The sequence below is a fragment of the Glycine max genome, chromosome 9, assembly GCF_000004515.6.
Source record: "Glycine max cultivar Williams 82 chromosome 9, Glycine_max_v4.0, whole genome shotgun sequence".
Lineage (NCBI taxonomy): Eukaryota > Viridiplantae > Streptophyta > Magnoliopsida > Fabales > Fabaceae > Glycine > Glycine max.
This window is the reverse complement of record NC_038245.2, coordinates 38,198,128-38,209,713: the sequence shown is the minus strand read 5'-3', so window position 1 is coordinate 38,209,713 and position 11,586 is coordinate 38,198,128. Positions and strand designations below refer to the sequence as shown.

The 11,586-nt window shown below is 31.1% G+C and overlaps 1 protein-coding gene across 6 annotated transcripts; it reads left to right on the top strand.

Moving 5' to 3' along the window:
• Positions 1–5,605: 5,605 nt before the first annotated feature.
• CRK13 (cysteine-rich receptor-like protein kinase) lies at positions 5,606–10,549 on the top strand. Of its 6 annotated transcripts, none has more exons than XM_006587313.4 (8): positions 5,606–7,283; positions 7,909–8,046; positions 8,185–8,306; positions 8,375–8,585; positions 8,738–8,972; positions 9,071–9,224; positions 9,364–9,695; positions 9,878–10,549. In XM_006587313.4, coding segments are annotated over exons 1-8 (2,751 nt in total). In that variant the 5' UTR covers positions 5,606–5,725; the 3' UTR covers positions 9,879–10,549. The 6 variants fall into 6 exon arrangements, with proteins under 6 accessions (XP_006587376.1, XP_014617671.1, XP_040860881.1 ...); XM_014762185.3 differs by having other exon boundaries at positions 5,627–7,283; positions 8,522–8,585; positions 9,364–9,692; positions 9,905–10,549; XM_041004947.1 differs by having other exon boundaries at positions 5,627–7,283; positions 8,522–8,585; positions 9,905–10,549.
• Positions 10,550–11,586: the final 1,037 nt, after the last annotated feature.

Genomic DNA, 11,586 nt, shown 5'->3' with positions numbered 1-11,586 from the left:
AATTTTTTTTTTGTTTTTGTTTTTTTTTTCAAACGAAAAACAGAAGAAGAATGGAGGAGATGACGAATGCGTGAAAATCCAAAACGAAAATAAAATAGAGATTCACCCACAAATGACATGATCAAATGACGTGATGTAATTGGTTTATTTTCTCTTTCGGATTCGCATCCTCTTTGTCATTAATTCACGGACTTTCTTTCTTTTCCTTTTATTGTTCTTTTTTTTTCCATTATTTATTTGTTTTTTGCTTATTATTATTTTTTTGATACTTTTTCTTTTTCTTTTTTTCCTTTGTTTTATTTACTATTCTTTCTTTTATTTTTTCTTTTTTTTCATGTTTTTTTTCTTTCTTTTTAACGTTTTTTTCTTCCTTTTTTTCATCATTCATTTTTCTTTTTTTTTGTTTTCTTTTTTTTTTGTATATTTTTTTTTGTTTTTGTTTGTTTTTGTTTTTTTTTTAAAAAAAAATTCGGATAGAATTAGGGTCTGATAACAATTGTAACTCACCTTGTATACTTCTCCAAATCCACCTTTCCCGATCCAATTTTCATTAAAAAGTTGTTTGTTGCTGCTTCAATTATAGCCAAATTGAATTTCAAGTGCTCTAAAGTGACACTTTCTTGACAGACAGAATCAAATATATATGATTGAATTAATTGAAAAACTAATTAATTATGTTGTTCCAGATCTTGAAACTTAAAAGGGCAGCAGTTTAATATGTTTTTCTTTAATAAACGTACAATTTTCTTTAAGAATAGTCGTAACACTCTTCCTTGCTTTTCTCTTCATCAAATAGTAACCAAGAAAGAAGAGAATCACTCAAAAACAATAGTGGGTACAATATTGAAGATCATTATTCGCAATTGGTCTTTTCTTTTCTCTGCAAAACAATCAACAAATATTGTAGCTCACATGGAGTAATAATAGACAAGTAATCATGGCAAGCATAATATGTGTGGTAATAACATATGAGAAATGGCTTCTTTCTTCCAAATGGTATTGGACTTGCTCTAGTGCATGTTATTTAGGCACTAGCGACTGGACATTTTGATCAAGTAAAAGGTTGTGCTATATAGTCAAACAAAACTAGGTTTCTTAACCATTCCAAATTATAAGGTAGAAGAATAATACACAACTTTTATTTGCTTGATCATCATTGTAAATTTTAACCTTCAACTAGTACATTAACTGCCATTTGAAGAATTTTGAATAACAAACCATAAACTGCTAACTGATATATCCATTGGCAGAATTAACAGATCCAACAATATATATCAATTCATGGCTTCCTATAAGATTATCTAGCTTCTCTTCCACTTTACCCTTGTCAGCTTCCTCGATATTGCTTTGCAACTACTTATTCCTCCAGCAACTTGACCGCATCACAATTAAAGCATATTCCCACGATCACTACTGCCACCAATTTAAGATATTTATTAAATTATTTAATAGAATAAATGTTAAGGCCTATTTTTATTTTTTGAATTGAGCAATTAAATGAATTATTTTTAATTATTTTTTTAACTAAAAGACAAACTAAGTTAAAAAAATATGTTTAGTTAATATGTAAGATAAATTTGACTTTCATTTAACAAAATTAAAAATGAAATAAATTAACTAAATTATTTATTTACTGAAATTAATACAAACAAAATCTCAAACTCAAATAAAACACTTCAATATATTTTTAAAATTAAATTTCTATATACGGATAGGGCATAGATTATTTACACATCATAAATAAACTTTGTAGAAAATAACATAATAAAATAACTAAGTTTTAATTTAATATTTTGTTTTGGCAGAAGCCACGCAGCATCCTCAATTTTTTCTAGGTACAGACTGGATGGTGGGGTATCATGCACGTCTTCTTTGACTACAATAAACAATGTCTTCATCACCACCTCATCATGCATGATGCATATGGCCAGTTTAGAGTTTTCCATGGACCATGGTTGTCGTTGATTGAGCAAAAGCAAGAGGCTATATAAAATGCCGTGTTTAATTTATGGTGATGATGGTAAAGCCAAAGTGTCATATGCTCCCATTATCGGAGTTTATGGACACAGTGGTACCACTAGCTAGGTTGATTTTTTATGATTTGATGCAATAATTATCACGTTATCATGCATTGTTCTCATTGAGTAGCCTAAGTCCTTTTACTTTATTCATTACACGTAAGAGCTTGCTTTTTCGATTAAACTTAATTTTTTTTTATAAAACCAACACTTAATAAAAAAATCTTTTTTTAAGCAGCAGATTTATTTCTTAAGTAAAAAAATTATTTTATAAGCATAAACAATTTAAATAAATACATTAAAAAAATCTTTATTTTATTTTTAAAAAAATGTTTTAAAAATGTGTCCACTATGAAAAGATTGGAAATAGTTTACTTGTGTTTTTTTTTCAGCAAAAATACTTTTATATAATAAAAAAAGGTATTAGAGCATCTCCAATGCAGGTTTCTTCTCAGGTGCTTAATGGGAAGAAGCCGTTTCTTAATTTCTTTTTTGCATTGGAATGGGTTGACCTAGCAGAGTGCGTTCCTTCATGGCTGAGAATCGTTTCTTATATAAGAAACCATACCTAGCAATTAAAAAAATAAGTTTTTGAGACATAACAACTATCTAAACAATAAAAAATTGATTTTCTCAATTTCAACACGAGGGAAAATAAAACTGTCAAGGAAAGAACATGGAACATATATACTCATTGAACAACCACAATAAATTCCAAAAATCATAAAATTTGAAAAAAAAAAAAGTGATTTAAATCCAGATTTAAGCAAAACAGTAAAGGGAAAAAAGGGGAAAACCAAACGCAATCAAGGTGAAGGCAAACACACCATGACGGAGACGAGAGCATGGCTAGAGACGCGAGATGCGACCATGGTCGGAGACGCGACATGCAACCGTAATGGAGATGCGAGATGCGACCATGGCCGGAGACGCAACCATGGCCGGAGGCGAGACCATGGCTGGAGGTGTTACGATGGTGGCCGGAGGTGTTGACGAATGTGGCCATGGAAGAGAGGAAAAAGATAGAGAGAAGGACAGGAAGAAGATAGAGAAGAGAGGGGGAAGCTTCTGGAGAAAAGAAGAAGAGACGTGCTGGAGAGAGAAAAAAAGTTATTGAGAAAAGAAGAAAAGTAGTAGGTAACTTTTTAGGTAATGAAGTGAGACGATCTGGACCATTCATTTTATTAATGAAAATGAATCTGAACCGTTGAACAACTGAGGTAATTAACGAAGAAGGATCTTGATCGTTGATGGAAATGTTACCGTTGCTATTGATCGTTGATCTAAAAATAATACCGTTGAAGTAATAATTAAATTATATTTTATATTTTCTTTCATTTATTCATATTTATTATTTGTATACATAAAAACTGAAAAATGAATTAATTATTTTATTGGAATAATAATTAAATTATAATAAAAATAATTTAAATGTTTGGATTTCTTACGATTTCTTGCATTAGAGTAAAATTCTATATGAGTTTCTTATGAGTGACATGACATTGCGGGGACCACAAAAAGTGACGCGGGAACCACAAAAAGATGATTAAAAAATTCATATGAGAAACTTGAATTAGAGATGCTCTAAGAGATACCACTAAATATTACATATCAAAAGTTCCTTAAATCCATCAACCCCTTTAATGGTTACACCATATTTAGCATACTACAATATGCAAATATTATGCAATCATTACCCCCACCAAATACTTTGTTTTTATATATAAAATTATTTAATTCATCAAAATTTAAAAAATAATAAAATTTGATTAATATCAATAAACTTATTTTAAATTTATAATTAGTTTAATAATTCATTTAATTCCTATAGTTAATAAGTGAATGTTTTAATCTCTGAAATTAAATAAGTGTCTTTTTAGTCCCTTTTATATTTTAATTCCTAAAAGATCTTTATCGTTAAAATTTTAATTTCATTGGTTAAATTTTTTGAATGACAGAGACATTTTAGAAGTTAATATGTAAATTTCAAGAATTAAAAAAAATCACTTATTAACTATAAAAACTAAAAATAATAAGTTTCAAAACTATAAAAATTAAATACATAATTAAACCTTCATAATTTTACTTAATAAATGCTTTCATGAAAGTTAGCAATTCTACACATCAGCTTCAAATTAGTTGATTTGTGTGGATTCAAATCAGCTGTTTCCCAACGCATGCACGAAGAAAGTTCCCTCGTATTGATATATACACCGAATTGATAAAGGGAGTCTAGCTCATTCTTTAGGGGGACCGGAGTTGATTAGCTGTTCAATATCCAATGAGAAAGCGGCAAATATTCCACAGTGCTCATTGTTTCCAAGATAGACCAAGGTTTTCTACTAAATCAAAATGTTGAACTAGCTCAGAAAAATGGGAACCAATAATTTAAGGTTTGTTTGTTTTACTTTACACTTTTTTTGTTTTAAAAAATGTTTTCTAAATTAGTTTTATATATACTAATTGTAATAATTCTTTATCTAAATTTTATCAAGTTTAAAAATCTATTTCTATAATGAAAAAGACAATATTTGAGAGACGTTTTCCCATCCTCTTTCTATACGAGTATTGATCAAGAGACAAATATAAGACCCGTTTTTAAATCTGCTGGGAAGACAATTTATTTTAATTGAATAGTATTTTCGGATACTGTAAACTAACAAAGTTTTAATTTGTTTAGAGAAATTAATGGTTTTTTCTTGCACTTGCCAAGTTAAATTACTTTCAAGTTTTAATACATGATATGTCAATGCATACATGGCAATCAACCCCCCGTCTTCCGTCACATGTTAAATTTTGCATTAGCTATTTTTACTACAGGGAAAATCCTTAATTGGAGGAGAATAAGGGCAATGATGAAAGAATTGAAGTGCATCATATGATTCTTATATATCCGCCCGTTCGGCTCAGCCTTTCTAGCTTTGTTTTTGGTTCTATAAGATCCCAGCCATCTTAATTAATTAGTCTCAAATCATGTACTACTCTACGTTAAAATTTAGGTTTTTCTTTAAATGTTAGCTTTGTCAAAATAATTTCAGTATCTCATGTTTACGGTTCAACTAGAGAGTATATGAGAACAATCTATGTATATATACTGGAATATAATATTAAATCTGACTAATCCCTTCAATAATCAAATCAACGAACTCATCGTCAAATGACCCACTTCTCAAGTTGCGGGGGTACCCCAGTAAGCACGAGCGGACCATTTTGACGAGACTTTTGGTCTTAATACATCGGTTTGCGTCCCATGCTAATTAAGCTTGTTCAACCCTTAGAAAAAAATTATATATGGACACTTATGTGCCATCAGCAGACACTTAGAGAGAGAAGATGAAATTAAGCGAGGCAGAGATGAAATTAAGAAAAAGAAGTATAAATATCATAAATCATATAATGGAATAAGAAGAAAGTGATAAAGAACATAAAGCGTGTCATGTCAATTAAGTATGTAGATATTTATATATTATATAACCTTTATTGTGATGCTTTTTCCACCCCACTTTTTCCTTAAAAATATATATGTTTATAAAATAATTACATCCATCACGTTTATATATCACGAGTCTAATCTTTATAGTCAAGTATTGTTTCTTGACTTTTCTACATCTAGAAGTCTGCCATATTGAAGAATTAATATTCAATTTATTGCAAACCACAAACTGCAGCACAATGATATCCATTCATCCATATGCAATTATCCATCCATGGTAGAGCTCCCAAAAAGTAACACAATCATGCCTTCCAGTAAGACTCTCCTCCTCATAACTAATCTCACCCTTCTCAGTTTTGCAACAACTGAGGCACAAAACGACCCTTTCTATCTATACAAAGATTGTTCCAGCGACAAAACCAGCCCCAACACCTCCTTCCAATTTAACCTCAAGAACCTCCTTTCTTCCCTATCATCCAACGCCACCGGCAACACCCCATTTTACAACGCCACAATCAATGGCGAAAACCCCTCTGACTCTATCTATGGACTTTTCATGTGTAGGGCTGACGTGTCCTCTCACCTCTGCCAACTATGCGTCCGGAATGCAACCCAACAACTATCATCAGAATGCTCCTTATCCAAACAAGCAGTCATATGGTACGAGGAGTGCATGGTTTGGTATTCCACGTCTTTTATTTTCTCCAGTGTGGCCACAACACCTAGTAATCCCATGAAGAACAGTGGTAATGTCTCAAACCCAGAAAGCTTCATGCGTTTAGTGTTTTTGACATTAAACCAAACTGCAGATGAAGCATCATCCCAATCAAGTATTGGTAACAATAAGTTCGCAACAAAGGAAGCAAAAAACGTGTTAGGAATATCTCAGACTCAAACCCTTTATTGTTTAGCTCAGTGCACACCGAATCTTTCACCACATGATTGTAGAACATGTCTTGATGATGCGATAAGGCAAATTCAAGGGTGTTGTGAAGGAAGGATAGGAGGGAGAGTTCTGTTTCCTAGCTGCAATGTTAGGTATGAAATGTACCCTTTCTACAATGTTCCTTCAGCAACTCCTATACCAAAGCTTATTCCTCAAACAAAAACTTCCCATGCGGATTCAAATTTATCAGAATTTCCTATTTATCTTTCTCATAATTGCACAAACAAAACCTTCAATGCCAACAACAGTGCTTTCCAAACACACCTCACCAAACTCTTATTTAACCTAGCTTCTAATGCCACAACCGGGAACAAGTTTTATAAGGCTGATGTGGCTAACACAGTGTTTGGTCTCTTCTTGTGCCGAGACCAAGAGGATCTTCCTTCAGGGCTTTGTGGTGAGTGTGTCAAAAACGCAACGCATGAAATATCATCAAAGTGTGACTCGTTCCATGAGGCTATAATTTGGTACAGCCAGTGCATGCTTCGCTATTCCTATAGAAATTTTTTCAATGAAGTGGAAACAGGTCCTGTGTTTTCTGAGTTAAACACCACCAACAAGGATGATGAACAAAATTTCTTTACGATGAAGTTAGCGAAGACGTTAGATCAAGCGGCGATCCAGGCAGGGGACAGTGATGAGAAATACGGAAAAAGGACGACAAAATTGAATGATTTGCAAACCCTTTATGCTCTTGCTCAGTGCACACAAGATTTGTCTATTGAAGATTGCAAGGGTTGTCTGGGAATTGTGCTTGGAACATCAATTCCATGGTCTCGTTTGGGAAGTATAGGGGGAAGAGTTTTGTATCCTAGCTGCAATATCAGGTTTGAATTGTTCCAATTCTACAAAGACAATGACAAATCTGGGACGCCATCATCACCAGGTACTTTCCAACTCATGTAATAATATATTTTTGGAGTGCTAACACACCCTTTTTAATACACGTTCTACTATTGTTAAAATTTATTAAAAATTAAAATTTAGGAGAAAGACTAGTACACTAAATGAGGAGTAAGTTAGTAAAATTTATAACTTAATAAATTTTAATGAATAACTCAAATGTTTTTAAGAAAGCTCGTTAAAGAACATATGTTTGAAAGAGTATATTCCTAACATTAAGATACACTAATAGATGTTCTTTGGTATTAATCATTTATACTGACTACTACTCTCCATTTGATGCACATTAACTTGTTTTCTCTTTTCTCTTTATGGGTCTTTGATAATCACCTTACACTCATCTATATCTATTTCTTTACATTTTTTTGTTACATTACTATCCCATTTATCACTTTGATATTTTTCTTCTATATATCCTCACTTTGTTGTCTCTTAAATTCATTCCTGTGTTTGATCTTTACTATCGTTACAAAACAAAATTACCAATGTTTATGACTAATTAATATGGAGAACGTTAGTAATTTGTGCTGTTGTTATCAACGTATCATGACCTGTCGTGATGTTTTTCACTGATAGTATTTCCAATATGTGTTGATTGTTTTGAGCAGAAAGAAGAAAAGGCAAGTCGCGAATAATTATCTTGATTGTTGTGTTGGCAAGTATTTCTGTGACGTTATTCTTTGCAGCTTACTATTTTCTACATAAAAAAGCAAGAAAGAGGCGTGCAGCTATTCTCGAAGATAATTGTACGTATTGTAAAACAATTTGTATTTGAATCCATACCTTGTTAGCTTCAGGCAAAAATTAAGTTTAATATTTATTTTTAACCTTTCAATTAATTTTTATTTTGAGGAATTTTAACCTTTCGATCATGTTTCATCTAGTTGGTCGTGGAATTGCTACTTTAGAGTCGTTGCAATTTGATTTGGCTACCATTATAGCAGCAACTAATAAATTCTCAGACCAGAATAAAATAGGCAAAGGTGGATTTGGAGAAGTTTATAAGGTGAATACATTTTAATATTTTTTATTATTTTCTTTATTTTCACATAAATAATAGCTTATATATTTCAGGGTATTCTTCTTGATGGTTCACAAATAGCCGTAAAGAGATTATCAAAAAGTTCAAAGCAAGGATCAAATGAGTTCAAGAATGAAGTTTTATTAATAGCCAAACTTCAACACCGAAATCTAGTGACTCTAATTGGTTTTTGCTTTCAGGAAGAAGAAAAAATACTTATTTATGAATATGTGCCAAACAAGAGCCTTGATTACTTTCTATTTGGTTAGAAACTCTCTTGACCTTAAGCTCCTTACAGTCAATGTTTAGATCCATGCATTGTGAATGATGTTTTTCTATGACCATTTATAATTGATTTAATACACTGATTGTAAAGCATGCATGCTTGATTCTTACTATCTCAAACAATTTTGCAGATTCTCAACCGCAAAAGTTAAGCTGGTCTGAACGCTATAATATTATAGGAGGAATTGCTCAAGGAATTCTTTATTTACATGAACATTCTCGACTAAAAGTTATACATCGTGATCTCAAACCCAGTAATGTTCTATTAGATGAATGTATGATTCCAAAAATTTCAGATTTTGGTCTCGCCAGAATTGTTGAAATAAATCAAGACAAAGGAAATACAAGTGTAATTGTTGGAACATAGTAAGATTGAAATGTCCATCATTATCCTTTCCTTTCTTCTTCTTTTAAATGGTTTGTTTTAGATAATATGACTTTTTTTCTAATTTATTTTATATTAGTGGTTATATGTCTCCAGAATATGCAATGTTCGGACAATTTTCTGAGAAGTCAGATGTTTTCAGTTTTGGTGTCATGGTTTTAGAGATTATAAGTGGAAAAAAGAATTTCAGTTCTTATGAATCACACCGTATTACTAATGGCCTCTTAAGCTATGTGAGTACAATTAATCTTCCAGTCAATCATTTTTCCCGACGTTTGTATGCCATATATCTATTTTAATTATATTCATATATAGACTCAAACACTAAGGATTGCAATGCTTCAGATATTTATTTGACATTGTTATATATAGGTTTGGAAACAATGGAGTGATCACACACCTTTGAACACATTGGACCCAGATATTACTGAAAATTATTCTGAAATTGAGGTCATCAAGTGCATTCAGATTGGTTTATTATGTGTTCAACAAGACCCTGATGCTAGACCTACAATGGTGACAGTTGCTTCATATCTGACTAGTCACCCTATTGAATTGCCAACACCACAAGAGCCTGCATTTTTCTTGCATGGTAGAATGCATGAAAATCCAGTTGCGAATGAATCAAGTTCCAATCAATCAATCAACACTTCTACACCATTCTCGAACAATCAAATGTCTATAAGCCAATTTCTTCCTCGGTAGTAAGTTGATATTTTCTCCTTTAATTTGATTAAGCGAACATCGTAAGTATAGGAAAAAAATGAAGTTAACTAGAAATGAATTGAGTGAATCATTAAGTATTAATTAATTATGTTAGGCTTACTGAAGGAATAAAAACAAAAACAGAAAGATAGATTAATGTTTTCTATCTGTTGTGTTGTAGGCTAAATGCTGCATTGTTGAATTGCAGATTTCTTAACATTCGTAGGGAAAAAAGATTCTTTGCATGTGTCTTGACTAAAGGAGTTACAGCTGATGTTATATCCAGATGGATAGTTCAGACTTTTTAATTGGATTAATCAGGTTATATGGAAGACTGTATATCTGTAGCATACTGTAAATGCTTACCTAGGATGCTGCTTTCTCGAAGAAACAGGTGATGCATGCTGAATGCATTCTCAGTCCACAATCCTGGATTTTTAGTTCCTGCTTATTTTGGTAGCTAGGTGCTAATTGCTTGTTTCAATTTTGAGGACTTGGAAGGGTCATGTGTGAATGAGTTTGTTACCAATAAATAATAATTAAGGGACATATCGAGCATAGTATACTAAAAAAAAGGTGTCTGTTTAATTAAAGAGCCTAATGGAAGGGGTTTTCCATTTTGAGGCCGGGGGCTTTCTTGTGTCTGCTGCTTTGTTTATGTTCTATCTTATATTTGTTTTTGGTGGTCCTAACTGGGGCATACTGACCTTGTGCTGTAGATTATATCAGGAAAAACTGAAGTATATCTCGTGCTGACTAGAGATAATTATTGAATAATGTATATAAATAAAATACAATTCTTATATTAATAGTTAGATTTTAGGGTTAAACCTAAAATTAAGTTTCAAATTAACTAGAAAGTAGTATTTGAATAATGTATTTTAATGAAAGAGAAATTTTATGTTATGAGTTAAAGATTACGATAAAGTAGTTACACTCAAACTAAATTTCTAAGAGGTGAGTTCATTTAATTAACAAAGTGTTTTCTGTTTATAAAAACCCATCTTATTAGAATATAAATTAATTTGTGTAAAAAGATTTAAAACTAGCTATTGATTAGAGTAATTTCATTAAAATATTTTTAAGTTTTTGGGTCTACTTGATCATAATCATTCTTTGTTTTAATAATTTTGGCTTAGCCTAAATATTTTGTTAAATTATCTGGGCTAATTAACCTATTACTTTGACATCCCTAATTCTTTTATGCAAAAAATAAAATTAAAAAAATAGTGTATGTCAACGAAGGCTTAAATTGATCCTGACTAGGTATATATTTTATATATAGTTATATGATTAAAATAATGATTATATATAGATCTTAATATTACTATAAATATAAAAATTAGAATTAACAGAATCAATTCTAATTGCCTTTTCAAATTCTTTACTCAATGATCTAGACCTTTCTATCTTTCTTTATGTACTAAATTGATCTCTTCAGAATGGTTTTAAAACTCTCGATCTATTACTTTTAGTAGCGTTACATGTCCGGAGCATTTTCCTTTCCAATTTTAAATATAAAATTTAATTAATTCATGTATATTTTTTTTTGAAATTTTGATATTTTTAATATACAAGTTTTCAAAATTTTGTTTTCATTAATTAAAAATATTTTTTTATCATCTAATTTATATTTTCACATTTTATTAAAATTTTAAAATATATGTGCATTAAAAATAGTTTTAGTACAATTTGATTCCGTCTGTAAGGCGGCTTAGCCCTACCAACCCATATGCTTGAAACCATGGGGGGAAATTACACTGGCTAGTGGCATTACCCAACAAAGGAAGCAATAGAAAAGAAGAAACAGAATGACATTAAAACAACTTCATTAGAAGGACCAAAATAAAATGAGTCATGAGATTTGTTACCTCAAAAAAAAAAATTATT